The following is a 14,624-nucleotide window of genomic DNA, read 5'->3' as shown; positions in this document are numbered from 1 at the left end:
GTTATGGTTTGTGTGTGGACATCCCCCTAAAGCGTCATGCAGCCATAGGGTGGGCTTCTGGAGTTTTTTATTGATCCATGGTCCAATGCTGGGATTACAGATGTGAGTGCTACACTCGCCCTGGGATGGGTACTTTACAAGTGATATAAGGAGGGAAAGATCCTGCTGTCTGCCATTCCTTCCCTTTTTGCTCTTGTTGCTTTTGCTGTTTTCCATCCCCATGAACTGTTGCCCTCTGCCATGTGCCACTCTGCTTTGGAGCCAGCCAAGTACAGATTGAAACCTCCACAGGCTGTAAGTTAAATAAACCTTTTCTTCCTTAATTTTGGGGGTCAGGTATTTTGTCTCAGCAATGAGAAAAAAGTTTCCAAGGCACAAGAAAAGCACAATTTTGATGGTAAGAAAATAAAATTTTATGTAAATAATATTGGCCCTGATATGAAAGAAAAACAGGCAAAATTATGTACATGATATACTATACAGTAAGCAGGTGTCTTGTCATATGAGAAACATAAAATACAGCACCAAATGAAAAATATCCCCTGTCACATAGAATATAGAGTACACACACCAAAAATTTAAAACAAAAGTAGTGGCAACATCCTAACAATTAACAAAATTAAGTTTTTTAGTGGTCTTTACTTTCCAATTATAAAGACTCAACAAAAACTACAGAAATACTAACTCTACTTGAAAATAAAAAACACACTTCAATTCACCATGCTTAATTAAAAGACACTATGTATTAAGTGCAAAGATACAACTCATTTTCATATTAAATACTGCAGACACATAATACAGATATTTATTTAAGTGATTTCTGAAAAAAAAAACACATAATATGTGTACTTTAGAATATTTCTATCTAGGATGGTATTTTCTGAAAATTTTATGGAGAAATATTGACATCAAGCTTTTCATATTTATGGTCCCTGCAGTTCTCCATTACAGGACAAATTGTCACAGGACTTTCAAAATAGGCTTATATATATAAAGTTTCTCTCCCATGAGATTTCTTTCATGTATTTGACAACAGATCTGTGTAATTTCTACATAAGGTTTCTCCCTACTGAGTTCTTTTGTCTTTCACAAGCTATAGGCATGCTCAAAGCTTTCCCATACTGCTTTATAAGATTGAATTAATGCTAAGTGTGAGTTCTTCCATGTCATTTACAATAACAAGCTTTGCTAAAACCTGTCCCACATCGCTTATAGTTTCTTTCCAGTGTGAGTTCTTTCATGTATTTTACAATAATCTTGTCTGCTAAAAGCTTTCCCACAATGTCTACATACATAGGGTTTCTCCCCAGTGTGAGTTCTTTCATGCACTTTACAATAATACTGTGCAGTAAAAGCTTTCCCGCATTGTTTACATATGTAGGGCTTCTCCCCAGTGTGAGTTCTTTCATGTACAGTACAATAGAGTTGTGTAGTAAAAGCTTTCCCACATTGCTTACAAATATAGGGTTTCTTCCCAGTATGAGTTCTTTCATGTATATTACAATAATTTTGTGTAGAAAAAGCTTTCCCACATTGCTTACATACATAAGGTTTCTCCCCACTGTGAGTTCTTTCATGTACTTTACAATAATGTTGTGTAGAAAAAGCTTTCCCACATCGCTTACATACATAGGGTTTCTCCCCAGTGTGAGTTCTTTCATGCACATTACAGTAACGTTGTGTAATAAAAGCTTTCCCACATTGCTTACACACATAGGGTTTTTCCCCACTGTGAGTTCTCTCATGTATATTACAATAATTTTGTGAACTAAAAGCTTTCCCACACTGCTTACATACATAGGATTTCTCCCCATTGTGACTTCTTTCATGTATTTTACAATAACGTTGTGTACTAAAAGCTTTCCCACATTGCTTACATACATAGGGTTTCTCTCCACTGTGAGTTCTCTCATGTATTTTACAACAATTTTGTGTACTAAAAGCTTTCCCACATTGCTTACATACATAGGGTCTCTCCCCAGTGTGAATTCTTTCATGTACTTTACATGCACTGGGCTTGCTGAAAGCTTTCCCACATTGCTTACATGCATAAGATTTCTCCCCACTGTGAGATCTTTCATGTAGTTTACAATAATTTTGTGCACTAAAAGCTTTCCCACACTGCTTACATACATAGGGTGTCCCCTTATTGTGATTTTTTTCATGTATATTACATTTACTCTGCCTCATGAAAGCTTTCCCACATTGCTTACACACGTAGGGTTTCTCCCCAGTATGAATTCTTTCATGTATTTTACATTCACTGTGGGTGCTGAAAGCTCTCCCACACTGCTTACATAGATAGGGTTTCTCCCCGGTGTGAGTTCGTTCATGTATTTTACAATGACCTTGTGTACGAAAAGCTTTCCCACACACCTTACAAACATAGGGTTTCTCCCCAGTGTGAGTTCTTTCATGTATATTATAATAATTTTGTGAACTAAAAGCTTTCCCACACTGCTTACATACATAGGGTTTCTCCCCAGTGTGAATTCTTTCATGTATTTTACAATAACTGTGTGTACTAAAAGCTTTCCCACACTGCTTACATACATAGGGTTTCTCCCCAGTGTGAATTCTTTCATGTATTTTACAGTAACGTTGTGAACTAAAAGCTTTCCCACATTGCTTACACACATAGGGTTTCTCCCCAGTGTGAATTCTTTCATGTATTTTACAATGACCTTGTGTACGGAAAGCTTTTCCACAGTGCTCACACACATAAGGTTTCTCCCCAGTGTGAATTCTTTCATGGGTTTTATAATAACGTTGCGCACTAAAAGCTTTCCCACACTGCGCACACACATAGGGTTTCTCCCCAGTGTGAGTTCTTTCATGTATTTTACAGTAACGTTGTGTAGTAAAAGCTTTCCCACATTGCTCACACACATAGGGTTTCTCCCCAGTGTGAGTTCTTTCATGTATATTACATTTATTGCGCCTGTTGAAAGCTTTCCCACATTGCTTACATATATAGGGTTTCCCTGTATTGTGAATTCTTTCATGTATTTTACATTCACTGTACCTGCTAAAAGCTTTCCCACATTCCTTACATACACAGGGTTTCTTCTCAGTGTGAATTCTCTCATGGATCTGAATATTTTTGGGTGTGCTGAAGGCTTTGAAGTTTTCCTTACATACAAAGGTCTTCTCTCTAAGGTGAGATTTTTCACTAAGATTAGTGTAGGATTTCCCACACTGATCATATTCACAGGGTTCTTCTCCGGTGTTTGTCCTTGCATCCTTCTGAAAGGACTGGGACCTTACATGTTCATCACACTTATTCAGCTTCTCTTCTGATCCCAAATACTCAGCTGTCTTCAGTTCAGTGTGAGCTATGTCGGGCACATTTCGTGACAAGGGCTCAATCAGGGGCTTTCCACAAGCAAGGCCTTCAGCTAGTTTTAAACCAGCTTGTTTCGTGTCCACATTAGCATCTGGAGTCCACAGGAATACTTCCTCATATTGACTCCAGCCTTTATTTTGATAGCATTTCTCAACCTCTTCATTTCTGTAGAGGAAAAAAAAAAACTAGTTGCAATATAATGGGTCTCATTAATCATTTAGCACAAGTTCTCATTTGATGCCTCTTAAGAAATTCTGATAATGAATTACCTGAATGCCCTAGAAAATACCATCAAATCAGCCATTCCCAAGAGCGGTATTCATTTGGGAATTTAAAAATTGGTACATTTTGCAATACAGAAGGCTTAGTTTCATTTTGGGCAATTGGTACATATGTGTATAACCTACTGATCATTTTGGTACCTTTTCCCCCTTCCCTCTTCCCCCTCTCCTTACCCTGGTTTGTCTTCCCAAAAAGTCAGTCTTTCCTTTTTAAATTGCCTCTCTTTTATTCTACTCCCTAATTTATATTTTTGGTTTGTCATATAAGAGAAAACATGTGACCTTTCACATTCCGTGTCTGACTTATTTAACTTAATACTATAGGATGAGAACTCATCCATTTCTTTTGCAAAATGACATATCATTCATCTTTATGGTTGATTATACAGCACATTTTTTTTCTTTTTCTTTTCAGTGCTGGGAATTAAACACTAGTTTTAGCATTGAATTAGATCTCCAGCTTTTTAAAATTCTTAATGTTGAGAGATTCTCATTGATGATTAAGTTGCTCATGCTAAGCTTCAATTTGCCGTCTTCTTAAATCAACTTCCCAGAGTGCTGGGAATATCAAAAATCATGCTGAATGTATCAAAAATTTTCTTTACCCATTCATCCAGTGAAGGACACCTGTTACATATTGTCCTGTTTTGAGTATGTGTATGCACATATCAGTATAATGTGATGATTTTAACTCTATACCAGGAGAGGTATTCCTGGATCAAATGAAACTTCTATTTGTACTTTTTGAGATGTCTATGTGCTGGTTATCATACTGGTTATACTTAACATTCACACCAATAATGTTAGAGGATGCCTCTTAAGAATTTTAAAACATGAACGGACTCAATTCTCTGGAGGATGGCTTAAAATACTTCTTATTATAATACTAAGAAATACTGCTTCAAGGTTAGCAATTTTTTTAGATACTGAATGTCTCATATTCACATGTATACATAAATAGGCTGAGGAAGGGTTTCAAAATTCATTTCTTTTCATATACATAATACTAAATGCAATTTCATGCATTTTTATGATGGTGATCATGAAAGAATGTTTTTTATAATTATATGTCAGGCAGTGTCACTTGTTGCATGATATCAGTGCTCAGTTTCCTATACTGGAATATTTCTATAATCAGTTGCCAAATTATACATACTAAAACTATATATATTTTTGGAGGATATCTGCAATTAGATGTGCAGATTAAATAAATTTGAACATGGTCATGTTTCCCTGTTTGTAATATTTCTCTTTACGTACAGTGTATGCACTGAATTTTGAGGAATACTTTTTCCTTTGAGTACAAATTACCTTAGATTTCTCCAGTAATTTTTGAACTCTTCTTTAACTTCCTGGTTGTCCACGACTCTTCCTGAAATACAAGAAATACAAGGAGGCACTGTATTATTACATAAAAATGAATAGATTCCAGTTATTTTCATGGTATAATGTAACCAGGTCTGAGATATTCTATAAAATACTTTCATAGTCTATTTAATGAAGCCGCACTGATGAACAACAATGTTCTCTGATTGGACAAATGAGAAAGTAATGTCAATTTTTACCTATAGCAGCCATGTTCCTAAAAGTTTCCCTCATCACATGTCTGTAGAGCTTCTTTTGGGATGGATTAAGCAAAGTCCACTCCTCCATGGTGAAGTTCACAGCCACATCCTCAAAGGTCACTGCCTCCTGAAAGATCAAACGTACATTTTGTGAAGGAAAACAACAACAACAATAAACCATGGAAATATTTCTCTTGGTAATTTCTTGAATAATCATTTATTGAGAAATCAGAGGAAACAAAAAAAAAAAAAAAACATTGTTCATAAAAAAATCACACATGGTGAACTTAGGAAGAGTCACCAAAAGTGGGGAAGTGGTCATCCATGGAGCAAGAGAGGCTTGAGTCAGCTAGGGTTTCAGTCACCTGGACACTCCCATCCATTGCCCAAGGCCCAATGACTAAACTTTCTGAATATTCCCAGGATACAGTACAACTCCACATAGTCACAATTTGAAACTCATCTCCTCAGTCATTCATAGATTTTTCCTTAGTACCTTATAATTGTTCACAGAAACCCCTGCAATTTTGCAGAACCCACAAATATCCTCCATAATTGTTTTCTTGCAGGAGGCTTCCAAGTAGCAATCTCAGAGTGTTATTCAGTTCTTGCGACTGGTTGCTGCCTTGTAACCCATCTCCAGTAGCTGCACCAGCATTCCCGCATCACAAGAGGGTGCTGTACTGCATGTAGCTATCTCTAGTGTTCTTGGTTTTGTTTCTTTCTTTTCCCGCTTCCTTGATTTTTTTTATTATTAAATATATAATCAGCTTCCTGTTTTTTAAATAGATAGTTGAATGACCTTATGTAAAATAATTCACCACTGCCAAGTATGAAAACATACTCTCACAGTTTGTGAGCCAATGCTCCCTCTGGGCTTTCGCAGAGGAAAGTAAAGGATCCTGTGTAGGTAGCCAGAAGGGGGCACCCAGAGTGGCTCTGGAGCTCCTTCCACTATGCTGTCACCAAATATCCCCACAGAGCTTCTGCAAGGGGATGAATCTGCTGTTTTGATTTTTAAAATACTACATGTTTAAAGTTGAAGGGTATGGAGGAATGCCTTTTTTTCTCTTTTTTCTTTCCTTCCATTTTAAAATGCAAGTTTTTAGGATAGAATAAAAAGTCTGTGACTAGAAAGATGAGCCCCTGAAGAAAGTTCTCAGCGGTCCTTCCCTCGGCCATCACTATCAGGAGGTTTTGTTCTTCTTAAGAAGGTAAAGCCCTAAGATGCCAAAGAGGCCACCAAAACACCCTGCATCCTCTAAGGCTTTATTAATACCTTATTTTATTAAATTAAATTATATAACTACAGGAGAGATTGCATATTTAGGGTTTAAATAATAAAAACAGCCATGTATAGGCATTTTTTTCTGACCATATCTGAAATTTGTGGTTTTTCACAATATACGTGTACTCTACGAATGTAACCCTCACAAATTTCTGGGATCCACCATATTTACATTATTGTTAAATCTTACCAAGAATTTTGAAAATAAAATGTATTGCAAAATATTTACACACTAAATTACCATGGAGAAGGTATATATTAATTTATATCAGCTGAGGCTACATAGTGAGCTCAAGGCCAGCCTGAACTGCATAGTGAGAACTTGGTTTCAAAACAACAACAAAGTCACTTCTAAATTTTTCTTTACTTCATCAGATGTAATCAATTCTCCACTCCATTTTTAACTAGGAAAATCATAATCTTAGGGCTACATCATGAAAATAAATTTTTAAGCCCTTAAGTAACTTACATTTTATATAAGCAACTTCCTGCAAAAGAAGCAAAAGGAAGGCTAGTTGGGGAAGAAGGCTTGCTTCACTGCAGTTTACAAAAGAACCCGCACTCAGAAGGCTGAACACACTCCTGAGGACATGCACCACACACTGTGCCCAAGCAGCCCAGGGCAGCTCAATCACAGGTGGTGAGACAGGGAAATATGAGAAGTCAGGTCATTTAAATCTGGGGCTTCTTCACCTCCTACTTAGCCATCTTCACAGGGTGAAATTTCATGTCCTCAGTTTCTATTCTGAGCCATGTTAAAGGATATATGATGGCATTTTAAGTGTACACTAGGGACAGACTTTTTGTGGCTATTATCAGTAGCCTGTCACAGCACAGGAATAGTGAAAACACATATGGAATACTATATTGGGCCATATTCTATCGGTTATGACTGAAGGGCTTCCAAGATTCTAAAGAAGAAATCAAAGAACAGAGGAGAAGTGTGAAACGGACAAAAGACGATGGAAAAAGAGAAAGAAATATGGAGGGCATGACGTCACTATTAACTACACCTCTACCAAAAAAATACTCTGATGTTAAGAGTTTTATGGCTCAGACCTTTTTCATGTTTTGACCTTTGTCCCTGAGGCTGAATATGAGGGTATGGACTGTAGTATGCAGGAGTCTCTGTTATTTCCTAAACTGGGAAAGAAGTGAATGACAAAGGAGGAGTCAGAGTAAAACAGCTACAGTAAGGTGAACTGCACTTGAGAGGTATATGTATCTGCTGTCCTCAGGAGAGTGAATCCCTATGACGACAGTCACAACAGACACAGGAGAACACGGTGACAACTAAATAGCCAGTGAGGTTGGTCACATGGCGAGTAAAATTTCTTCTTACTACAATTTAACTTTAATTGGAAAATGTGGCAAAAACACTTTGAGTTACATGTAGATGCACAAAAGACAAGGTACAAAACGACTGTTGTCACTAATGTGCTATAACTGAGCAAATCTGTCTGAGTTACTTTCACACCACTGAGACACAGTATCCAACAGTCACAATTTAAAGGAGGGAAGGCTTATTTTAGTTCACAGTCTGTAGATGTTTCAGTCCACAGCTGACTGGCTCTCAGGCAGGGTGGCTTGGCAGAGGAGTATGGCATGCAGGAAACTTGCTCATGGCATGGCCCTGGGAAGTACTGTGCCATCAAAGGAGCAGCCACACCGCCAGTGACCAATCTCTTCCCACCAGGCTTTACCTCCCAAAGTCATATCCTGTTATAAACCCATCGGTGGACTAATCCAGTACCACATCCATGACTCGGTCACCTTCCAAAAGCCCCACCTATGAGCACATGGTGCTTTGGGAGAACATCTAGATTTAAACCATAAATTACAATTAAGTCCAAAGGAGACATAGTGGGGAGTGGGCTGTATCACAGAAAATTCTCTTAGCATATAAAATATATATGCACCCTTGTATATGCACATTCATATATGCATATGTTGCATACATTTCATTATTTTCTCACCATGTTATTGTACTAGAATGTACACATATCCATTTACTAATTGCTAACTCAGCCTTGTATGTAAGGCTCAACTATCACTTTCAGAAATAACACCTTGACAGAACAAAGAAGGCCAAAAGGAGCTTTCCCAAGAATTTGCATGCAGGCAACAAAGAAGGTCTATTGACCAAATCAGAGGTCTCAGAGCCCAAAATGGCCAATCAACATAAAACAGCTCTTAAGGGAGAGAGTCCCTTCTTGTCATGTAACAAAAGGGGCTAAGAAGAAAGACCCTCAGGTGCCAGTTTCAGGCTCCCTACCTCGCTACAACAAGGTAGCTGTCTATCTCCTCATATCTTCTCCTACTAATACAGTGATTTTACTTCTGCTTCTTAACTTGTATCTCTAGGTCTTCATTTACATAAGTTTTTGAACCCCACATTGTTAAAATCTACCCTCACAAGATGCAACAATAGGATTGGAAGCACTTGTGACTGTGCTATACTACAAGACTATTTCTGAAACAACAGGACATTTCAAAGTGAGTTTAGATTAGTTGTAGATATGGCTAACACTGAAAAATTAGAAAATATTGGGACACATTCCTACTGAATTTCCTAAGAAACAACAGAAAATAGAACCATATAAAATGCCCAACTGAAACAAAGAGGGGAAAAACTAGAGCAATTATACAGCATTAGAAACAGAATAAACAAAATAGAAAACAGAAAGAAAAAAGCTCTTTCTTATATAATATTACAAAAAGAACAAGTAAAACAACGGAAAACAGAAAAAAGCTCTATAAAATTTTATATACTTTAAAAAATTATAGTACTGTGAAATAATCTGCTCAGCTTTACTGTCTAAAATGTATAAATGCTTCAAAGCATCAGGCTTTAAATCATTAATATATTAAATTTCCATTTGTAAATGAAAACATGAAATGCTTTTTTTAAGTGTAGCAAATGTGAAACATATAAAGGCAAATGTAGTTTGAATAGGTTATTCATTAAGAGAAACTATTAACTAGTCTAGTACTGATTGAATGAAATCTACCAAATCTTTACTACTGTGATAGTATTCAATCTGTACTTAAAAGAAAGTAAGAGATTATCAGGATCAAATGATTATATAAATTTATTTTCTCCAAGAAATGCAGAAGAGACAGTCTTCTCAAAATCACAAGAAATAATGGTCAAGACAAATTAACAAAGCAGCAATAAAGAACTTGACATATCCAAAGAAATGGAAATAATATCAAGTAAGCTCTCAAAACATATTGGAATTAGGATGTTTAGATTAGAAACCAATAGCTGAAAAATCCTTAGAAAACTTAAAAATAATAGAGATTAGGTCTTTTTTTTTTTTTTTTTTTTTTTTTTGGTACCAGGATCTTGCACTTGCCAAGCAGGTGCTGTGCCACTGAGGTATCTCCCCGGCCTATGTCACAGATTTTAAATGACCTGTGTGTCAAAAGAATGGCTTATTAAATTAGTAATGATTTCATAATGTACAAAATTGAAACTACATATTACCATTTTAGGGGGACTTCCAGATAATTTTTTTTTATATGCATGTATTAGAAAAAAACAACAAACTCAACTTGATATTCCAATATCCCATTCAGACACACAGCAAAATATCAGCAAAATAAAAATGAAAACCATTCAACAAATAAGTACAAATTACATTTTCATTATTCACTCAGGATTATAGAACACAATGAATTACTAAAAGTATGTTAAAATGGGGCTGGGGATTTAGCTCAGCAGCACAGCACCTGCCTGGCAAGCGCAAGGTCATGAGTTTGATTCTTGGTACTGGGGAAAAAAAAAAAAGTATGTAAAAATGGGCTACTGAATAAATTGTCATCCATTACACTAAAATAAAATGTAAGATTATATCTGTATATGCACAGAAAATACAAGATAGAAAAACAAAAACCATTGGCATCAAAATAGAACACATAAAATTGTGCTCATCTGTACATGGCATCATTGTGTATGTTGCCAAATTTAAAGAACCAACAAAAACTACTAGAATTAGTAAGCGATTGTAGCATAGCATATATCTCTAGCTTAGTACACAGATATCTTTTAACTATGTATCAACTATAAACTCATTGAGAAATTCTTCATAGAGCATGTGCAGCACACAGAAATACACAGAAACGATTTCACATTAAAAGTCCACATATGAGGGGCTGGGGATTTAGCTCAGTGGCACAGCACCTGCCCAGCAAGCGCAAGGTTGTGAGTTCTATTCCCAGTACCGGAAAACAACAACAACAAAAAGTCCACCTATGAAAAATGCTCAACACTAGATATAACCACAAAATCATTTAAGAATAATGTTTAAGCTTAGAGGGAGAAAAATAAACAAATTAGATCATTCCAAGTAGGGGCAACACACAAGCACCTATACAGGAAACATTAAGAGGACAAATTCATATTCCAAAAGTTTCATAAATTTTTAATTTTTCCATAATCTGCACAGCAGCAATTTTTCTCATTCTGTCAAAAATCCTAATTCATTATCAATTGAAGAAAATAAATAATATATTTAACAACAGAAAATATAATAATATACTTAACATATATAGTACTATATTTAACAAAAGCAGAGTCAAAGGAAAAAGTGAGTGAAGCAACTGAAATATGAACTTCCCTAAAAACCTCTGCATAACAGGTTGAGAGAGAGAAACCACAAATCATCACGTCAGCATAATACTACTACTTTAGCCCCAAGTATTAACATTCAAAATTTCAAAGACTTTACCCCAGGAACACTCTTCTTAGTAATGTCATGGTAAAGCCACAAAGAACATCCAGAAATCCACCCTGTGGCTATGCTTGGTGGAGTTAAGTGAAATCAGAGACGCACTGAAAGAAACCATAATTATATATTCACCTGCATCATGATTCTGTGAATCTCTAGGCATATTTGTGTTACATTTAAAACAAATACTTTACTTGTGATTTTTATTATTTGCTTCTTCAGATAAAGTAATTTCCAACCAAAACCATCAAATCCTTTTGGTGAAATCATGATGAGCAGTTTTTAAATCTTTGAGGTAACTTCTACTCTTTATACAAAACTTGCTGCAAAGAAGCAACAGGGATGCAGGACAGGAATCCTGTTTCACTGTACTTCAAAAGGTAACCCACACCCAGACAGTCAAGCACATTCCTGAGCCTGCAAATCACTCTCACTCTGACTATGCAGCCTGGGATGTGCGACTCCCAGGTGGCGCATGAGAAGATAGGAGAAGGCAGGAAATTTAAATCGAGGACTTCCACACGGCCTCAAACATCCTCCCAGGGTTAAACTGCTTTAATTTCCCTGGGCTTGACTGAACAGAGATTCATCCAGTCATTTGAGGACTGACTGTGAACTCCTGTGTTGTTTGCTAAGCACCAAGTAATTCTCTAAAAGGAACTAGTATGCCCAAAATGCAACCGTCACGGTACGCAAAGGTACGACAGTTCTGACAAGCTGAGATCCCAGTCTCAGTGTGCTGCCTAAAAAGCAAATTTCAGGCTAAAGCATGAGATGCTGGGTTTCACCATGAGTCATTATTCAGAAGGTATCAAGGGTTGGCACACTAATCCATTCCTGTAACATAAATGAAGATAAATTGTCTAAAAGAGGTTTACAATAAAAAGAGGAGGACATTTCTACAGTTCAAGAAATTATGATAGTTTTAAGGTCCCAGTTCCAGAATCAGGGGACACAATTTATTAAAAAATTGTACTACACAACGAATCTAAAATTTACAGACACTTAATACAGCCAGAAAAATTTAAAGATTTCCTTCAGATTGGCCATCACACATTCTCAACTGGCAAATATTACCGTACAGCACTCTGGATATAAAAATAAATTGTTGATGGTTTTTAATTTAACCGAGCACTGCGATCTTGGCAAGCAGAAGTGATTTTAAGACCCCCCACACCAGAGCTGGGCTTGGTGATCTACACCTGTAATCACACCACTCTCCTGGGCTAAAGCAGGACAAGCTAAACCTTCACCATGTACAACAGTGAGACCATCTCTTAAAACACACCACCACCACCACCACCACCACCACTAATAATAATTTTTAAAAATGGACAGAGCTGAGAGTGTAAGAGCAAATTTTAAAATCTACCAGCTTCACAGATGATGTCCCAGACTCAACTGGCATTGACTGTCTAAACTCAGAGATGATTTGGCTCAGCTCTTACTATATGCAGATGCGCCAAGGTCAGAAAAATATATCCTGTTTGCTAGGCTGCTTCAAGGTCTTCCTGCCCAGGACACAATGGCCCAGTGAAGGACACAAGTGATTGACTACACCTGCCAGTTGGCAACAACTCCCCTGTCATCTCCACTATATGATAAATGACCTCCTGTAACCAAAACTCGCCCACAAGTAAATCTGCCTAGAAATGAATGATTAAACATATGTAACCAATGATGAAGTAACAAGCTATCAGCTTTTATAATCCTGCTTGCAAAAATGTATATAAGACCCTGCTTTGCTCTGACTCAGGGCTGATGGTTTGGAACTTGTATTCCCATCAGCTCACCAGCATTAATAAAGTAAATTGCCTTCTAAACTTCTTGTTGCAGGGGGTTTTCCATCTGGTTCAGTTTAAATTCTGCAGCAAGAGCAAATGTCCTGGACTCAAGTCAAACTTGTCATCCAATGATGGACAATATTATTCCAGTAATTTTTTAATGCACAATAAGGCCAGATACAATTTTCCAAGTTCCAATTTTGCCTCAGAAGTGTTTAAGTAACTTAGTAACAGAAGACTTATTAATCTAACATTTGTAAAATTTCTTTTGTTCCTTTTGGTCTCTGATATTTGACTCATATTCAACCCAAGCCAGCATAAGACCTCTTGTTTAGTGTCACATAAAACATTCTGACCTCAAAGGTGAATCTTTTCTAGTTCAGGAGCTGACTGTGCCACACAGTCCATCTGCCCTTTCTTTCCTCTGTCCTGTCTACTTCTTTACTCCTCCCTCTACCAAAAATCCCCATTCCTATTCATGCAGACCTGAAATTTGATATTTAAACCTTACAGCTGTATTCATTGTATGAGAAAAGCTACTTCAATAAGAATTTCATTATTTTAAAAATCTATCTAAGACTATATGGACCATATGAGAGATGGCACCCATGTCTCTTTCCACTCATACCCAAGTGACATTTGGCATGAGGATGGTCCACTTCAAAGAAAGCATCAGTTACTGGTTAACATGCTGTCCCTTTTGGGAAGTTGTCATTTGCCAGACTACTTCATTTTCTCTTTCAGAAATCAGTAATATCTCCTTCAAACTTTTTGACACTCTAAACAGTAATTGAAACTTTCTTTTATTCTTATTTCTTTCAATATTGTGTATTTAACAATGAAATTTAGCAAGCTTGACAATTGCTCAACCACTGAAACTCACTGCCAGCAATGGTAAATCTTTTTTTCAGATCTTCTTGGATATTATCAACACCACACAATGACTTACAACGTGAAAAAGTAGTTAGAAATACAGCCATTTCCTGTTATCACAATGAAGACCAAGATTGAGGACACATTTATGGGTTTGATTACCTGTACTGAAAACATGTGTTACATTTAGCAATGATGCCTTAGCCAACTTCCTGTTCCTGGGACAAAATATTCCATACCCACAACATAAAGGAGAAGATTTTATTCTTCAGTTTCTGTCAATGATTAGCTGGGAATGAGGCAGAAAGGATGGCAAAAGAACATGATGGAAGAAAATGTGCCAGGAAGCAGAAAGAGAAGGGAGAAGATGGAAAACAGAACATACTTCTCCAGGTCACACTCCCGGTGATGCACCTCCACCTAGGTTCCCAGTCCTAACAACACATTCAGTTACTGAACACTTCAACAGATGAATCCACTGATGAGCATGTGTCCCACAAAATCCAAACAACTTACAAACACATGAGACGTCTGGGGAACATTTCCAATATAGATTATGACACCAAGTCTGTTGTAGGGAGAAAAAAGACAGGATATCCAACATGTCATAGTCCTACACATACACATGAGTCAAGAGTCTCTGCAACACTCCTGATGTCACTGCACATTTTACAGAGAAGTATGGCTGCAGGCGCTGACCTAGCTAAGATAGGACTGAGTCCATGCTGATGTCACCTCATTGGAATAGCAGAGG

General features: G+C 36.9%; 1 protein-coding gene across 2 annotated transcripts in view; it reads right to left on the bottom strand.

Annotated features, from left to right (window-relative positions):
- Positions 1-389: 389 nt before the first annotated feature.
- The window catches only part of LOC102004087 (zinc finger protein 709-like), a 33,031-nt gene continuing 18,796 nt past the window's right edge, over positions 390-14,624 (bottom strand). Inside the window, exons 1-4 of one of the 2 annotated variants that reach the window (XM_013505444.1) lie at positions 6,950-7,303; positions 5,193-5,319; positions 4,939-4,999; positions 390-3,511 (exon numbers count right to left, since the gene is read on the bottom strand). In XM_013505444.1, the coding sequence (XP_013360898.1) occupies positions 1,210-3,511; positions 4,939-4,999; positions 5,193-5,280 (2,451 nt within the window). In that variant the 5' untranslated portion in view covers positions 5,281-5,319; positions 6,950-7,303 and the 3' untranslated portion in view covers positions 390-1,209. Of the gene's footprint in view, positions 3,512-4,938; positions 5,000-5,192; positions 5,320-6,949; positions 7,304-14,624 lie in introns of those variants that run through there. The other variant, XM_013505442.1, reaches the window with a different exon arrangement.

The sequence above is a fragment of the Chinchilla lanigera genome, unplaced genomic scaffold (genome assembly GCF_000276665.1).
Source record: "Chinchilla lanigera isolate Chin_1 unplaced genomic scaffold, ChiLan1.0 scaffold00096, whole genome shotgun sequence".
Classification (NCBI taxonomy): Eukaryota; Metazoa; Chordata; class Mammalia; order Rodentia; family Chinchillidae; genus Chinchilla; species Chinchilla lanigera.
This window is presented reverse-complemented; position numbering and strand designations above follow the sequence as displayed.